This window comes from Anser brachyrhynchus, assembly GCF_964034855.1.
Source record: "Anser brachyrhynchus genome assembly, chromosome: 3".
Taxonomy (NCBI): Eukaryota; Metazoa; Chordata; class Aves; order Anseriformes; family Anatidae; genus Anser; species Anser brachyrhynchus.
Genome location: NC_137696.1, coordinates 24265370 through 24284397, shown reverse-complemented (window position 1 = coordinate 24284397; position 19028 = coordinate 24265370). Strand labels below are relative to the sequence as shown.

The window sequence follows — 19028 nt, the reverse complement described above, 5'->3', positions numbered from 1 at the left end:
AGATCTGACACAACAGCAGTCGTCTTCAGGGCAACCCTCTATCCAACCCCTAAAGCAAATTTAAAATGCCTATCTGAAATGTCGTCATCACTTCCAAACCCGAGTAAATCTTTTGGATTTCCTAGTACTGATTATATTATACAAGGAGTTTAGACATAATCTGAATCTGAAAGTTAATATTAAACCTAACTTCACTCCAAAAATTTTCTGGGATATTGCTACACTTGTTCTCTCTGCAATAGCTGGCACAAAAAGGAAACTAAGGACACTAATGCTAATCCCATATTTTACCATCTTCTGAGCACGAACCAAGATTAGAAGAAAGACATAATCCTAAAGAAATTTGTTTCTCATGTGTGACATGCAGGAAAAATTAACTCAGATTGCACATCAACAACTAACTGAGTTTGAGCCCACATGTACATAATTCCGTGAGCCAACGCAACTTGGTTTCTCATGGATTCGTATCTCACTCAGGCCTCTTGCACAGATTCTCTAATACCCGATGAATCCTAACCTAAGTCTGCATCTCTCTGGCAGCCCCTCCCCTCTACTGTGATGTTTTCAGTTTTTCCAACTACCTTTGCGACTTTTAATCTATCAGGTGTGATTGCAATGAACTGAAAAGCAGGTACACAAAACAGGCCATGTGATTTCACCTCCTCAGCAAGTCAAAATTAATAAAAAGTTCCACCTTACCTCTTGGTATTCCTTCTCCTTAGCCTTTATTTTCTGTTCTAAAGACTGACGAGTACTCTCAGCATTTTGTCTTTGACAGTTCAGTTCTTCAGACAATCTTTTCATCTTTTGCTCCATCATTTGGACCTACAAGAATTAGTTATCAATCCCAAACATTAAAAATGCAAAAGGTGTTTTAAGTTCGTAAGTTGATTTGGACAGAAGAAAAAAAAAAAAAAAGCAATTATCTTAGTCTACCCGAACAACAAGAGGGTCTTTTCCACAATTCAGACTTTAACTACGAAAAAATCAGCAGGGTATTTTCTGGTTTAACCTCCACATGAAGAATGTGTCAGCTTGCTGCCTGATTTAGCTTACTATGTTAATATTATGTTAACTAAGAGAGTGATGCAATGTCACCCAACTCCCTGAAAAGTAAAATGTGTTTTTATTCCAAAAACAACCTGTTAAGGCCAAACACCTTCCCCCCCCCCCACCCCGAGAGTGAGAAATAATGGCAAAGGGTGAACAGGACTGGTTTTATTCCCCAGCAACAAAAGCTGGTGAATGACTTACTGAAACAACAGTGCCTTTATGCCAAAAGAAAACAAGATGCAGGTAGTAGTACAGGGATGCTGGGTTATTAAGCAGACCGCAGGGACCGTGAGCCCCTGTAAGATCCCATGAAAACTCGCCTGCCAGTCAGAACCCTGCCTACCACATAATATGTGAGAGTATCTGATAACACAGAGGAAATGCTGCAGTCAGGGAATGGTGCTAGTGACAACCGTGCAAGAGACATGCCGGAAATTAAATTTGGGATATGAGGCAGGAAACTAAAATCCAGAACCTCAGTGCAGTTCGTACAAAGCACGAGGGCTGGGCACAGATCCAGTTTCAGTGCAGGAAAGAAAATGTAACAGAAAGGAACAACTTTCAGCTGTCAGAACCAAAGGAACCCTCTGAGCCAAGGAGATGCTGCACGGTACCTTAAGGACAGGCTGTGCCTCAATTCAAGCGGGGCCAGCCAGTCCTACTCCTACAGCCAAACGTTGCTCTCTCTCTCTCAAAACACATACTGGTTAACCCTCAACACGCAAAGGTTTATTTTTAAGGACCAATACAGGAGTTGTGGGAAACAGCACGGCTTTCCAATATACTGAGGTAGCATGTAGAAACTTGCTGAGAAAAATGGATAACAATCATTATATCTGGAGAAGACACACACAGAAGTATTTTTCTCCTATCCTGTAGGCGAGTCAAAGCAATAGGAAAAGAAAAAGCTAGATGGAAATATGAAGATTCAAATAATCATGTCACTAGTCACTTATTACTTCTGGGTACTATTTTCATATCTGTCAAATGCTGTGAAAGAGGAGTTGAGGAAGATGCTGTAACTCAACTGACCAGTAAAAGGAAACTTCTAACTGGTTATCTGCAGTTTGAATTCAATGATTTTAAACAGTGGTGTTCTCTTTGCATGACCAACAGCAAAAATCAAGTGGATTCATTTTTATGTATTATATATTTAAATACTCTAAATTCTCAGCTGAACAAACTGAACAAATTGTACTATCTTTTTCTTTACCTAGTATGCCTACGTATGCAAACTGCTTAGGATTAGGTCATGAAATCTTATTCTAAAACTACATACATTCTCAACATCATCTTGCATGGCATTTTAACCCAGATTTTAGTTTATACAAGTCATTTCAAATCCAAAGACTATCACCACAACATACTGTAGTTTAGGCAACAAATACTGATTTTTCAGTTTTCATCTTTCAGTATTTTTCAAATACCGATTTCAGTTTTCAGTTACATGACAGTCTGTTTAATGCCACATCTTGCCACCAGATGTCATTGTTGCTCTACACAACTTGATCTGAAAATGTTTTTCAGAAATCCAGTCAGTCAATCTTGCCTGAGGGCTATACCTAATGGATGAAAAATATTTCTTCAGGTGGAGTAAGAACCTTCCAGAAAATGGCAACTCCTTATGAATACTTACATTTTTACAGGTAATACACAAACTAACATATTCTTCTCAAAACTGGAATCTTAGCAAATGTCCAAGAAACTTAGCAGAGTACCTTGGTTCTTACTAAAATGGCTGAAAACTGACACACATTAATACTGGGAATAAATTGTAAGGACGTTCAGAAGATGGAATGCAACACCTCACCTGTGTTGTTGCTTGATTGAGTTCCATCGTCATTTGAGTTATTTTATCTCTGGTTTTATTTATGACTTTATCCTTCGTTGTTAATTCCAACTTCATTCTGTCCAGCTTGAGTTCAGCCTCTTGATGTTTATTCATATAGGATTTCTTCTCTTTTTCTAGAGCTCGCAGTTGTTTTTCTAGGTCTTTAACCTTGGGATTTAGCTCTGAATTTTAAAAACAGTTAAGATTAAAGATACTTTCTGCTGAAAGGTATGTCTTCCAGGAACTCAGATTTCCAAGAGTCTATGAATTTTAAAATATTGAGTATGTTTGATAACAACCGAAGTCCCTGACAGAAGCAGAAACACTGCAAAATGTTCAGCAAGCTGAACACAAAAATTTCAACTCTCTTCTACTACTATAATCTTAATGACTGTAACTATCAAGACTGAAAAATAGTTGACTAAATCAACCAATTCCATTTTGTAACGTATGAGAGCACGGCAAAATGCAGTCAGGCACAAATGTTGCAAAAGCACAGACAAATTGTTACTCTGCTGTTATTTTTGTTTTTCTTTTTTTTTCTTTGTTGTTTTTAAAAATACAGAAAAATGTACCCAACACATATTTTTATCTCCATTTTATTTATTTTTAAAGGATAGATATCCACTGCAAACATTTATATGGGGCAACTGTGAGCCTCTGCTTCAAAAGAGACTGCTGAGCTATTTCACATCTGCAAATACAGTATTTCACATTTTAATGTTTTTCTTGCCCCTAAAGCTACATATATAAAAAGTAAAAACCAAGTGATCTTGTCAGAATATACATCAGCAGGAGCCTGCCTTCCAAAAATCACAATGCAATTTTATGGTAAAAAGCATTGGCCAGCTACAGGACTGTTATCAAGAATTAATATTAATTGCTAAAATTTATTTATTTATTAACAAAAACCTGTTCTCCTGATGCTGAATTCATATGGCTTCCAAACTGAAAAACTGCCCGGACTAAAGTTTTACATGTAGACATTTGAATAAACATCTGGAAAATACAGAAACCAATAAAAAAAATCCTGTAAAAAGCAGTTAGTGGAAAACCTGGTCCAAATAGCAGGTTTAAGTAAATGGCCACCAAATCCATAACCAAACAAATTCTTTGTTCTCTTCCAATTATCAGATATCAGAGAAAATGTATTTCTGCCAACATGCAGAAAATAATATCGTATTTTGCTTTTTCATTGTATTTTTAGTATCTTATTCTATCCCAGGCTTCCTGTAACATCCTTTATGGATGAACTCAGTTATGCATTAAGCACATTCAATCAATGAATTTTTAAACAGGTATTGCTCAGCCATAAATCTCAATAGTCATACAAAATTAAGGAAAAATATAATTGAATTTGAATTTAACACAGATGGAACGAAATCCTGAAAAGTTTCAACTTTGTTTTAAGCGAATTGTTCCATAAGCAATGGAATTATTAGAAAAGGCTGTTCTCCTTCAATTTTGGTGTGATATCCCCTGCCCACACCATAAATACAAACTCCCCTCCTAAATCCCACACCCGTTATGTAACAGCTACCGCAGCTTGTGGGTAATCGCCACGTACTGGCCGGTCATTGTGAATACACACACCAGTAGCCAGCCGAGCTAGCTGCCAAAGGCAACAACAGGTATCTTCCTCTTTTCCTCACTAAAGCATTAATTCCAGTGCCTCTCTTCTATCCGCACAGCAGCTTTCATGAAGCCATACAGGAGGCTGCCTCTGGCTTTTAAAGAAATATACCAGATACCTTGGTTCTGTGCTCTGAGCGGGGTGATGAGTGAAGAGTTACAATTCTCAGCAAAGCTGTTGTCAAACTCCTTCTTCTCTGCTATTATACTAGAATTTGTTTCCTTTTCCCATGGAAAATAGGATGATGCAGAACTTCTCTTTGCAGGGGTTTCTTGATTTTTAGATGGTGTCTTTTCTGGTTGCCATGAAAACACAGATGAGGAAGCCTGATGCCAAGCAATCTCCCTGTGACTCAAAGAGCTTTGCTGAGGACAAGGCCGATTTATTTTCTGTGACCAAAAAAAAAAAAAAAAGGATCTATTCTTACACAGTTCCACAGCTGACATATAACAAACTTCATTTATTAATAAGTAGATAATAGGTCGTGGTCAATTCAAATTGTTATGATAACATACATCATACACTGGTGCAAATTACTGATTGATATCACTGCTTTTTATACTACATAAATAAAATAAAATTAATTCAAGTATAAAAGCATAGCAGGTACTTATCAGCACAGACCAGGATTCCTAAAAAACTGAGTTTGATCTGTCTATATTTAACATATCCAGATTTTTGTGTTTTTCAAGAGAATAACATCATTTACCTCCTACATTTTTCAAAATCAATGCCTACGTTCTAACAGGCAATTTCTGACACAAGTAAGCTGCAAGAAATATAGAAGTCTAGACTAACACATCTGATATCTGCCCCATATTTATTCCAAACAAACACAGGCAAATTCAGAACATACTCAGTTATTTAAACCTTTATGCACAGAATAGCCAAAATCACAGTAACAGAAAATGCTAGGTACCAGCTTATAACCTCTTTGCAAAGAAAAATTAGTGACAGTCCAAATCTAATTTTTTTCCCTCCTATAAATGTTTTAAATGAAAAAAACTCGGACAATAATGCCCCTAACTGTATTTTTAAAATAGATTTTCAAATGCCTCCTATTTACTATTTTTTAAAGTAATGCCCTAAACCAGGTAATGCCCAGTCTGACTTCTCAGTCCAACCAGAGAATAATGCTGTCATGTAGGAACAGCTGTGCTAGGACCAGAAACTTATTATAGCCCAGGATACTGTCTCCAATATTATAAAATACATTTTTTATGGACAGGGAACATAAAAACCTAACAATAAACAAGGTAATCATTCCCCTGATGTGCCATTTAAATTTCCTGAGTTCCTGAGACAAATGTTTGAAACCTGGAAATTAAAGGAATTAATTTTTACTGAAATGCTTCACCTGTATTTTCCCTTTTGGATCTGTCTGTATTTTGTTTTTTTTTTTACAGTACTCTGTGACAAAGAGTTCTGTCATTTAACACTGTATAACATTAAATAGTTTTTGTTCGAATTCTGCAAAGCTGGTACTGTTATTGTGCCTTACGAAAATAGAAAAATGACCATTTTCTGTTTCCTCTCTTGACCCTCACTCATCTTTGAACCATCCCGTTCTACTATACCTGTTTTCAGATGAGATGACCAGAATTGTGGAACATGCAGGGAACACGGGCAAAAAGTATTTCCCCATTAGTTTTTTCAAATAAAATAATTCTTTTTCACCATTGTTGAATGCAATATTGAAGTTTCCAGAGATCTAGCCACAATAATTACAGAATTACTTCCTAGAATATTTTCACCAAATTTGGAGCCGGAGTGTATCAGGTATGCAGTGTTCAGATTATGTTTTCCAGGTGCGTTACTTCACATTTCTGATGCTGAATTTAACTCGATATCTTAGCTATTGCAATGTACTATAATAAAATCGTGTGGACTTGTTCATCTTGTTCAACACTTTTTCAGATAGTTACCAAATATGCCGAATAGCACTGTTCTCTGCACTCATCCTTTTCAGGCTCCGCTGTTGATCACTCCCCAGCTGCAGAAACGGACCGTTTATTCCTAGCCCTCAATCTTTACCGGAATTCACAAGAGGAACTCTGCCTTATGAAAGCAGTTTAGTTTTTTTTCAGAGCATTTTGGATATCCAGTAACATTACATTGAATTAATCACACTTGTTCTCTGATTTACTCTAAGAAAAACAAAGACCAGAACTATACACCTCTGAAAATATGAGGCATTATTTACCTTCACAAATAACAAACAGTTGATCTTTTCTCCATATATTATATATACACATGCATCAATACATTTATTTTGTTTTGTTTAAGTTTCTAACAATTTGTCCAGGACAAAAAGTTGGCCATCGTAAACTACATTCCCAGGAACGGGTACTGCAAGCCTTCCTAAAAACTGGTATCACCCTTGCCACCTGCTAGTGCCAAGAGGAGAATGAAATCAATTGCACATCACAGTGATTCAGCAGTCCCACTTCAGAGTGCTGTATCAATTCATTGGTAAATATTGTCTGTATCTGGTGGGTTTTTTTTAGTACCATTCATTTTATCAATTTCTTTTAAGACTTTTTCTGGCTTTTCAATTTGAGTCTATGCCACATATTCAACCAACATAAACAAAGGCTTTGAGATATATATATATATATATACGTGTGTGTATATATATATCTTAGCCTTTAAAGAGTAAATACCAAGCCAAAAAGATTTCAGCTTCTTGTTCTCAATGAGAGCCTTTACATCTTCATCATCTATTGGCCTCTGAGATCCTCTAAGACACTTGCTACTACTTACACATTTAAAAAATTTACTATTTTTTGCTTGCTGGGTAAATTATTTCTTGTAATCTTTTCAAAGCTATTTTACTATTTTATCATATTTAAATTGTCAAAATTGGCACTGTTTTCACTTGTCCTTAACTGCCTAAGACTTCTAAGTTTTGAAAGATGTGTTCTCATTTTTAATATCCTTCTTTCCTTTGCTATTCAATTATGCTGGCTATAGATTACTTTTGAATGGCAGGACACACTCGTTAATCTTTTTAATACATATATATTAATTGTACTTGAAGTGATGCAGAATATATTTCACTTAATTTCCACTCCATTTTCCAAGTTTAAGCAGTAGTAACTTTCTTAGACCTAACACATTATTTTCAAAAGATACTTACGTTATTCTGGATGGTTCTCAGTTCTAATTCTAGCTTTTTTCTTTCTTCTACTTCTTTCCTGTATTTTTCTTCTAATTCTTCAAACTTAGCATCTACAAAGACACGATGAATACTTTTTCATAATACAACTTAGTATATAGGTAATCTTTTCTACCCTCCTCCTATCACAGGAGTGATGAAAATGAACAGCTGTCAGAAGCATCAGATCATGAGGAAGAAAGAATTATATCTAAAAATATTTTTAGTAATTTAGGTCCTCAAAAGTACACCTGTGGCATACGTGGAACTTGACATTAGAATGAGAACACAACTGTTAAAATTAAGCATCCAATGCCAGAGTTTATTTCCGTGCTTTTTTGACAATATGTAATATATATAGAAAAATGTATATAATGCATATAATAATGAACATGTATCTGTATTTTTTCACTTTCAAAAACGTGTATATATTTAATGATACATGCACATACACACAGATATTGTGTGTGTATATACATATGTATATATAATTTTACACTACTAGCCCAGTAGCATTAACATTATTAAGAAACAAACAGAAAATAAGGCTGGATCTTTTCCTTGAGCAACTTTCAAATGCAATAGGTATTGGACAGGATTCTTTTGTTGAAATTTTAAAGAGACTATATTAGTCTAAAACAAGTCTTGCTTCCCTTTTCTTGAATTTGTAAATAATTCTACATTTTCCAAAAAAAGATCTAGAACTAGAATACTTTGTAACATCTGAAATAATTTAACACACCAGCTTTCAATGAAAACAAACTCTTGCAACAACACCACTTTAAATAGTTACTTTAACCTAATCCTTACTTCAGGAAGGCCACACTTCTGTGTGGAATCCGGAATACCTGACATCACCAGTCCTGCACCCCTTTTTGGATATGTATAAGGGAATTAAAAGAAACAAGAATACACGAAAATATCTCGGATTTGCAACTGGAGTAAGACTGAGAGGTCAAACACACAGAACATTTGTTCACAGCAAAGAAAGCATTCTCAATGTTGAACCCATCGCAGTTCTTCAGTGTATACAGCACTGAGGTGTCTGGCGACATAACAGTTCTCCTGTTACGGAATCTTCCTCTCGTTTTTCCAGTTCATTCAAATATTTTAAATCTATTTGATGTCACTAATTTGAAGATAGAAGTGATGCTTTGAAGTGGATACAGAGGTTTTGTTTTAATTGTGCAGATTATTATGCACAATAATATTCTAAGCCAAAAATAATCTCCTAAAGAAAACAAATGACTGTTGATTGAACTTTAGTTAAAGCACCTGCAGTGCATGAAAGAGAAGAAATTTGCTCTTCGCTACATGAAGGGAACTAACGCTAGGAACAAGCATTCAAAAAATCGCTGCGGTCTGTTGATAAATATTCCTATTGTTATTCCATGCCCATCAATGTAGTGCTGAAAAGATGTAATATTTGCAGTAACAGTTCAATCTGCACTAATATTTTTTAAACTTGGAGGTTACAGTGTTACAAACTGGGCACTCTCATAATAAGCTACGCAGTATGGATTAGGCAACTCAGTACCTAAATGTAATATTCAAAACACCTCTCCCACCTTCCAAGGGAACTGACAATTGGCTATCTGTGCTAGATGTAGAAAAATTTATTTACCATTATGACTTTGAACTGGTGTTAAAGGAGTAGTTATATTTTTCTGTGGAGTACCACTGAATGACGAGTCTCCTGCAATCAACGCTTGCTGACTTCTCTCAAGCTCACATTTGTATCTGTTTAGGAAAGAAGCAGAAGGAGAAATTACTAATGGAAACTAGAAAGTCAATTATCTATTTTTAAGAGCCCGAAATACACAAATAAATATGATTTCAAGTGCTTAGTTTGAAAATCAATTTGGCATTAGAATCGATTTCCAACTGATTTTTGTGAGCATGAAGGATTACAAGCTCATCCATGAAAACCACATCACTAGTTGGGAAGTTACACACAGGAACTGCAGCCAAAGGAACAGCAACTTTGGTCCTGCCCAGCAAGCCCAGGTGGATCAGGCAATGGTTCAAGGCTGCAGCCCATCACATTAGTGGCTCCACAGCTTCCTACTCCATTCTCCCTTCCATTTTATAGCACAACACCAAGGATTCTTCTCCCAGGGGGTTGTCAGGTGCTACGAAGTGGTAAGTGATCACTTAGGATAAACCAGAACCAAATACAAGGTCAAAACTGATAGCCGGGGTCAAGCTACACGTAATCTATTGTAGTGGACAGCTGTGCAAAGAACTATAAAGGAAAGCAGAGAATTCAGTAAACTAAGCTTTCTGCACGGTTTTGGAAATGGAAAAATGTGACATCCTTGGCCTGTAACCTCTCAGGGCCAGCCTTTTACAGCAGGTTTGCTCTATATTTCATAAGTGTGGTTCTAACAACCCTGCTGAATGACACTGGATTCTTCCTCAATAGATCTCGGCAATTCCTTGCACAAAGTCGTTGTTTCTGCATGTCATAAATTGTTGTTAAAATTTAGAATCTTCCCACAACAGTCAAATATCTCAAGTTTCCTTAGTTTTCCCTAACTGTGAAAAAACGACAAAAAAGTGCAAAGGGAAAAAACAGGAAGTGCAATGCAGCTCCCTCTTTATTTACTTTCTTGGGACAGTAAGAGGTGTACCTTCCAACAATTAAAGGAAGTAAACGCATTTCAGACCACGAAGAAAATAAATGTTAAGAAGTCTTGTGTCACAGACTTATCGCTCTCTGAGGCAGTAACTCTGCTTTACTATTATCAGCACAACAGTTTATCGTGGGGGCAGGACACTCAGCCCTACTGACACACACAGTTTCAGAAATTCTTTTATTCAAGAACAGTGTAGCTCTAGTATAGGAAAATGTTTAACAGATGATGATGTTCACTTCATTACTGACAACTGTTCCATTTGTGTAAGCATCCTCAGATGATAAATTCTAGATGTCTGCATTATAGAAGATTCTTTTACTGCATGAATTACTTTCCACCTCTGACAGGTGCAGCTCGAAGGGTTAGAGTAAACTGGGTTATACTAAATGTGATAAAACTAGTCGTGTTCCCCAGAGCTCCACTTCAGGGCCAGTTCTCTTTAACATTTCTATAAATTATCGAGATGCAGTACTCAAATGCATACTACGCTTACTGATGATACTGTATCAGGAGGAGCTGTTGACTCCCTTGAGGCTAGAGAGACCTTACAGAGAGATACAGGGGAACCGAGAGGCTGGAGAGCAGCCCCACAGAAATGGAACTGGGGGTTCTGGTCAACAGCAAGTTGAATGAGCCAGTAGCGTGCCCTCGCAGCCAAGGCCAACCATGTCCTGGGGTGCACCAAGCACAGCACTGCCAGCTGGTCGAGGGAAGGGATTGTCCTGCTCTGCTCTGGTGCAGCCTCACATTGAGTACTGCATGCAGTTTTGGGCAGCACAGCAGTGGTGCGTAAGTACATAGAAGTATTAGAGGGTGTCCAAAGGCTACAAAGCTGGTGAAGGGCCTAGAGGGGAAGACGTATGAGGAGCAGCTGAGGCCCCTTGATTTGTTCAGCCCAGAGCAGAGCAGGCTGAGGCGAGGCCTCATGGCGGCCTGCAGCTCCCTCAGAGGGGAGCGGAGGGGCAGGCGCTGAGCTCTGCTCTCTGGGGACAGCGACAGGACCCGAGGGAACGGCATGGAGCTGGGACAGGGGAGGGTCAGGCTGGGTGTTAGGGAAAGATTCTGCACCCAGAGGGTGCTCGGGCACTGGGACAGGCTCCCCGGGGCAGTGGTCATGGCCCCAAGCCTGTTGGGAGTTCAGGAAGCATTTGGACAAGGCTCTCAGACATAGGGCCTGTTTTTTGGGCAGTCCTATGTGGAGCCAGGAGTTGGACTTGATGATGCTTGTGGCTCCATTCCAACTGAGAATACTGTATGATTCTCTATACCCAGCACACACCTCTTGTCACAGTGCCATGTAACTGGTCATGCTTATAAGGTGAGGCGTCATTCATCAACTTCAACGTAATACACAATAGATCAAGAAATAATGCAAACAACTGTCTGGAGTCACAGCTACACAACAGTACAGTTGCACAGGACACATATTAACACAAAGGTGGTGTTTCCTATCTAACCAAAGATATTTCTGTTCCAGGGGACTTGAGGTGTTTGATTCTTATTTATGCTAACAACTTTTGTTGTTGTTATCCCAGAACGAGTGGATTCTTTTCACATGGTATTACAGAATCCCCCCAAATTTAACAGGAACCATAGGTGCTTACTGCTTCAAGTGGCACAGAGACTTATGTAGATGCCCATGCATGCATGTGTGAAAACACACAAATGAGAAATCAGCAAAACATGAGAAAACAGTTTTTATATTAGAGACAAAGCAAGTCCTCACCTTTTCAGTTCCTGTTCTAGTCTTTCAATTTCTTTCTTGCTGTCATTCAGCTGCCCTGATTGAATGTTGATTTGAGATTCTTTTACTTTAAGATCATGTGAAATTTTCTGCTTTGCCTTGTCGAGACTATCGCACAATTCCATCAAGCTCTGGTTCTCTCTCTTCTGAGTTGCAGCTTCATTTTTTTCATTTTCAACCTATTAGGAATATGGACCATTTCAAAATTGTCTCAAGTCTTCACCCAATTTAAAGTAACAGTTACAGGTTATATGCTGTTATTTTCTTCATAATCTTTCAAAAACCCTGACAGCACTGAAAGCCTTAGATATACACTGTTCAAATATTCTTAGGTATAAACAAAAAACATTTCTTAGAATTCGACTCCATCACAGTAACACCCAAACAACTTCTATTTACTGACTAGACACAGTCTCATCAAGAATTCATTAGACCTTAAATACTAGTCTATGCTGAATCACTCCTCAGTGATTGTCTCACTGCTCCTTCACATCTATCAGCTTTAGCAATCAAAATACCTTGATTCACTAAACAGAAGATGCACAACAATTATCAAGGGTCATAGCTTTTAAATTGTAAATAGAGACAGACAGCAGAGACTTGCTCTGCCTCCTCTCCAGCTTCTGAGGCAAACTACAGCCACCTGCTGCTCAGCAGTAGCCACTGGGAATTAAGAACTCCAGAATTCCATTCAGCTTTGCTTTCAGCTGATAAGAATTAAGTATTAGCCAGTACTAGCTGCTGATTCTAAGAGTTTTAAAACACACCTATTTGAATACAACCTTTCTTTTTGTTTGGGGAGCACAGCAGTTGAGACAAGAACCTGGAAAAGTCACAGGAAAAAAGTCAAGGTAAACTACTAGGCTTGAGTTTTGCTAGAAAACTGCAACAGCTAACAGGAGTAAAAGGCAACCTTCGTCAATTGTCTCTAAACCCTATTCAAACATTACAAAGCAGAATTCAGTCAAATGGATTACTCCTGACTGAGACACAAAAGGACACTGACAAGGAGGGCAAGAGAGTTGACAGTGTAGAGCCAGGTGAGCCAAAATTTGTCAAAAAAAAATCCTAAAATAGTCTCTAAAAACAGAAATGAGATGCACACAATCTAAAGTAACAGATAAGACAAATAGGTGCACACAGGCAAGGAGAAACAGTAAGAGGCCATCAATTGTGCGGCTCTGTGATAGAGGAGAGGCCTAGTTATGGTCAAGATTTTTAACAAACATAACAATAAAGAAATGTTTTTCTTAGTCACAAAGCAAAGCCTGGAAGAAGGCCTCTAAGTAAACAAACACCTGGACATCAACAGCCATGCCAAACACTGATAAAAGGCAGTAATGACCATAAGAGTCAATGAGAACTTAACAAATATGATGAACAGCTACAAAAGAATGATGAAGATAAGCAGTTTGTATTTCTACAGTACCTTTTCAGTCAGTGGAAAGAAACAAACCAAGATCACTCTCTTACAACAGAGATTACAAAGCTTTATAATCATGTTTGGCTTGCAGAATGGCATTGTAGGGAAGTGACCATAGTACCTCCATTACCTTCTGTTTCTGTTTTTCCAAAGCTACCTCCAGAGACTCTAACTGGAACTGTCTTTGCTGACGCTCCTTTTTAAGCCTGTCTACTTGACTTTCCAGCTCATGAATCTTCTGAAGAACTCGAGGGGACAGGCCTTCTTTCCACTCCTCCACAACCCAACTCATACTGACTGGGCTTTTCTTTTACACAAATGGGTGGTTGCTACACCTGGAACAAAAGAAAGCACAATTAGACCTTAACAGATGTCAAATATGCCTCTCATTTAAATAAATTGCCTTTTTAAGATTAGCAGTAGTTAGAATGAAGTACTGTACAACCTTGAATTGTAGGCCACCAAGCAGCGACTTTTAATATTAGGTCCTAATGAGACAGAAATGTCGAAATAAGATTAGATTTAGGAAATCCACCTTAATCAATCCCCTTGACAAGAACAGGGTTTCTATTCTCACAGATGCATGTGACTGACACCCTTCAGAAGCCGTTTATTAGCACCTTATCCCGGCGCTTACACAGCACCCACCCGGCGGCGGTTACCTCAGCCCCCCTCTCACGCAGGGACCACCGACAGCCGCAGCCCGTCCCAGGCTCCTGACAGCCACGCACCTCCCGGGGCTCGACCCGAGCAAATCCCCTGCCTCCCCCTTGGCCCCCCAGCCCCACCTCACGGCTCGGGGCAGCACCGGCCGGCGGCAGCAGCCGCCCCCCGCCCGCTCCGTGACAGAGCCCCCCGTCCCGTCGCCCCGCCGCCACCACCCAGCCGCCCTTCGAACCTGCCGCCGCCCCGGCGCCCGTTTGTGATTCCCCGCTACCCCCCGCTCTATCCCCGCCTCCCCGGCAATGGGAGAGCAGCGCCCCGGCCGCCGGCGCTCCGGGTTGGTCGCTTCGGGAGCGTTCAAACGCTGCTGGAGGAGGCGGGGCGGGGGGGCGGTGAGGGCCGGCGGGTAACGGCCGGGGGAAGGCTCGTCAGCGTGGGCTTTCGCTATCCAGTAGGAACCTGGGGTTTGAAAAAGCGTCAAAAAATAAAAAGTATCCCAGCAGTATCCCGATGATAATCGGTTAGCTAGGAATAAAGCCCCACAGAAGCATTATGGAGTGGCTTAGAATCATAGAACCATTAGGGTTGGACAACACTTCCAACACCATCCGGTCCAACCGTCCCCCTACTACCAATGTCACCCACTAAACCATGTCCCTAAGCACCACGTCCAACCCTTTCTTAAACACCCCCAGGGACGGTGACACCACCACCTCCCTGATTCAGCTGCTGGGGTTTGGTGGCTCTTTGAGGGATGGGAGGTTAACTCAGCTCGCTGCTGCACTTATTCTGCCCCAAAACAGAATCCTAGAATCATTAGGGTTGGAAAAACCTCCAAAATAGTCTGGTCCAACAAGGGGACAACACAATCTGTGGGGTGCAAATGGCGGCAAGGGAGGTTGTGGGGCTGCAGAGCTGTGCAAGCCTTGGCCTCCGTGCTCCCCACCAGGCCCTGGGCAGGGGGCTTCGGGTTTCGGGACAGCCTTGGTGTAAAACATACAGTTTTATACCAAGTCTGCACTAGCCCCAGAAGGAAGCAACAAGACATCAAACTGATGGAAACAATCCATCTGAAACACGTCTTGGCAACTGAGGTTTTATAAACAGCAAGCTAGAGAAAGTCAGTGATGACATTGAGGCACTCAGAGTTATGGCTGCAGGTGCTGCTGAGGGGAGAGGGCAGCGGGCAGAGAGGTAGGAGCTGGTGGAGGAGTGGGAAACCGCACATGAAGTGCTGGCAAGTGGTTTGGGAAGGCGCAGGACCAGTCTGAGCCAAAGGGGATCTTTCACATGGTGGACGGGGAGGAAGGGCATCAGTGAAACCGCTTTGACTTCTAAGACTGGTGGTGTATTTTTCAGAAGGAGAGTAAAAGAGTAGAGACAGCCTTCAGGGTTCTGACAAGGCACAAAAAATAGCAGCTGATATATGCAGAGCTTTTAAGGTGCAGTCTGATGAATGCCTGAATATCCAAGATTAAAAAAAGAAACCTGAGCACTGTTGTAAACTTAAAGATGTGTGAAGAGTCGTTCTGAAGCCTGTTCCTAGCAAGGGTCAAAATCATTCTGGGTTTCTGTGGATAATAAATTAGAAAATGAGTTATTTTATATTTGACATCATTTATTTGACAATCCCTGCAATTAATTAACATGAAAGTTAAAAGGACTCATGGAGGGTACAGAAACTTGCTTTTCTTTTGCTGTATAAACCTTATTTTGCACAATAGCTTCGTAAGTATTGTATTGTGTATATTAGTAAATGGAAGTAAATGTAAGATACAAAACTACTAGTAAATGTACCATTAAAGTGTAAGATACAAGAGTAAGTCAAATACAGTTAGAAATAACTAGTTATGAAGGGTGTTAGTAGCAACCATCAGCTTGCCTAACACTTTTAATTATTTCTATTAGCTCTCTATTAGCTAGAATTCCTGATATCTTTCTAAGAGCCTCTCAGAATTCCCTGATTTGGAACACCCCATGATTTTGAGGAGGGAGAGAACTAGTTCAGCCTTGTGAAGTGGCTTTTCTTTGTCCTTGAAATTCCATTCAGATCTTTCCAAATGTTAAAAATCACTGTTTACTTTTCTCACCTGCACTCCTTACTATGATTTCAAGAAAAGGTGAAAATAGCAAGTAGAATACAAAACCCACTAAAGGTTGTATTCATATCCTGCATCTTATGTCAGAGCACACAATGGAGTGAAAAAGGAAAGGGAAAGGACTTCTCATGAGAAAAACCCACTCTGCTTGGACACTACAAGGAGCAGAAACCAGATAGAGATTTTCCCCATATTCCACCCTGCCAGACTTGGAATCTTTCAGGTAAAGCCTATTTCATGTGTGTCTCCATGTGTGTGTATATATATATATACATATATGCACACACGCACACTCATCAAAGAGCACCTGAGGAGCTGGAGCATTCCCCTTGACCCAGACAAAGAAAGAAAGAAATGGGCCAGGCTCTTCACATCTAACGTGGCTGTAATTTCCCAGCTTTCCTGTCAGGCACTAGAGAGGCAAAAGCTCTGCCAGGCTGCCAGTGAAAGAAAAGAAAGACAGATCTTTTCCTTTAGCCTCACCCAAACCCCACCCTGTACTAAGTGATGCTTCTTGCCTCCGGAAAATGAAATTCTCCATCTCTGCCAATGTGCGTAGGTAACTGAGAAGTTAGCAGTTTAGGTGTTAATACTGGAGTGGCAAGGTTAAGTCTGCGCTAATAAACCCCAGCGAGCAACTGTTGTAAACTACAGTGCTTGATTGCTCATATACCCTTGTTTTAACTTTATCCTTCTTCATACGATCATGTTTCTCAACAGAACCCATACCCTATTCAGTGATCAGAATGAATACAAAGGCACCATTAGGATGCACAGAGAGCCTTAACACCTTTCGTTAACTGTCTGGTTTTAAGCTCTCTGAAAAGGCTGAACTGACCTAAACATATTTTTTTTTTTTACAGTTAATTAAGAAAAACTATAAGATAATTAATTAAGATAAACTATAGCTTTGTTCACAAAGGGAATGGAACATTTCTCTACTGAGAGACACTGCATTTCTTACCTCCTGAGGGAAACTGCTACTGAAGTGCTCGAAGTGACACCAGTGCTAGGGATGGATGTGCTAGTGGCTAAAATACCTACAGCTGCTCTGTTTGGTGATCGCATCATCAGTGCAGCCTACTAAACACCAGTGGGTAGGTTTCCGAGGACTGAAGAGGTGACTGAGGTTACCTGGCTTGTCTGAGGTGACACAGTGAATCACATCCAGGTGCTGGACAGGAACCCATGGGTGCGGCTCCAAGGCAGTTTAAAACACCTCAAGGCGACGTTGCCACATTCCTGCACTCCCTCCTGTTCCCCACCTGCTGCTTTATGACGGCTTTGGTGCTCATCTGAGCTGCTAGGAGAGACGGTTAAACTGGTGAAGAGCGTAATACTAGCCAAAGACCCTTCTGGTAGCATCAGCCTGTACACAGCTTGGGGCTCCGAACTGCTGCACTGTGCGATCGGGTAAGTGCCTGATCCAGCTCAACAGATAGAGCAGGGATAGACAGGTGAGAGTGGGCAGGACTGTGGTGACAACTCAGATCAGTCAAAATATTACATATCAAGACCCTAAATTCCCATTCTCTTATCCCTAACACCTCACATAAATGATATCAAGATATTTTTTTTTCCATAGTAAATGCATTCTTCAGAACTTGCGTGTTTTGCAGGGATAATACTATTTTACAGCTTCTGCTTTCATTTAAGTTTCTCTTGCATACTAAGAGCAATTACTCCGAATAATTTTCAACACTGGAAAATATTCTCTGAACTTTGCATAGAATGTAGTATTATTGTGACTTTTTATAGTCTACAAACTTTTGCAGCAGTGATATCTTCTGAATTTAAAGCTGCTGAGCTGTTACACAGATGAGCACAGATTGTGCTCATTAGCACAAGCAATAGTAAACTTATTTAGCCATATAAATAATTGAAAATGAAGGGGAGTGTTAGTTGTTTAATGTTTGTTAGTATATTAGAAAGGTGGAGGAAGAAAGCAAACAGATAAAAGAAATGCTAATTAAAGTGCACACATACTGTCTTGACCTGAACAACTGTGATTTACAGCTACTGCGATGCTGTTACAGTAGTGAAAAGGTATTTATGCCTTTCCTCCCTGTTCTAAAACCATTCTTTGCAAGAGACCGAATACATCCATTAGCATAACGCTTAGAGAACTAATGTGCACGTATATGAAGAAAATGATAAATAATTGCAGCAATTACATTATGATATGACACATCAAGTCCGTATTGTCTAGGGCTTCTAATTACCAGTTACTGAGCTGTAAATAAGATTGGAACTCTTTTTTTTTTTTTCTTAATGGTGAATTCCCTCTTTTTATATAATTATGCTGCTATCTAGAAACAGCAATACCAAGCAAATCTTTCATACTACAGACACTAAACTTAAAAATATATTAATTGTACTATCAAATGGTGCAATGTCTTACAGGCAAGTAGTAATCAGGTTTCGGGGGCATTGGTTAGACAGGATCCTATTTCCTTTATGGCTCACTCCTCCCTAACTTTCATGGCTCCATAAATTGCACCTCCTTTCATCCCTGTTTTTGTTAGGACTGTATTTTTAACTGTACACAGGTACATCTACTCCAAGTATCATTCTGTTCAAGCAAAAGAAAAGTGATTAAGAAAAAACTGCACTACATATAATCTAAAAGGCATTCACCTTTCATAGCCATCTCTGCCTCATTCCATCTTTAACCCTCACTTATCTTTTTCTTTAGTGAGGCACGTGGAAATTATATGCTGACATGTACATTACCTCTTTCTCTTGTTGGGACTCTAGATCAGTTTTTCTTTGATTAATCTTCAGTA

The 19028-nt window shown here is 39.6% G+C and overlaps 1 protein-coding gene across 1 annotated transcript in view; it reads right to left on the bottom strand.

Annotated features, from left to right (window-relative positions):
* CENPF (centromere protein F) overlaps positions 1-14076 on the bottom strand; it is a 39833-nt gene extending 25757 nt beyond the window's left edge. The window contains exons 1-8 of the mRNA XM_080587219.1: positions 13926-14076; positions 13611-13815; positions 12040-12236; positions 9299-9414; positions 7657-7748; positions 4636-4906; positions 2864-3066; positions 700-825 (exon numbers count right to left, since the gene is read on the bottom strand). Of these exons, the coding sequence (XP_080443345.1) occupies positions 700-825; positions 2864-3066; positions 4636-4906; positions 7657-7748; positions 9299-9414; positions 12040-12236; positions 13611-13772 (1167 nt within the window). The 5' untranslated portion in view covers positions 13773-13815; positions 13926-14076. The remainder of the gene's footprint in view (positions 1-699; positions 826-2863; positions 3067-4635; positions 4907-7656; positions 7749-9298; positions 9415-12039; positions 12237-13610; positions 13816-13925) is intronic.
* Between the last annotated feature and the right edge of the window lie 4952 nt (positions 14077-19028).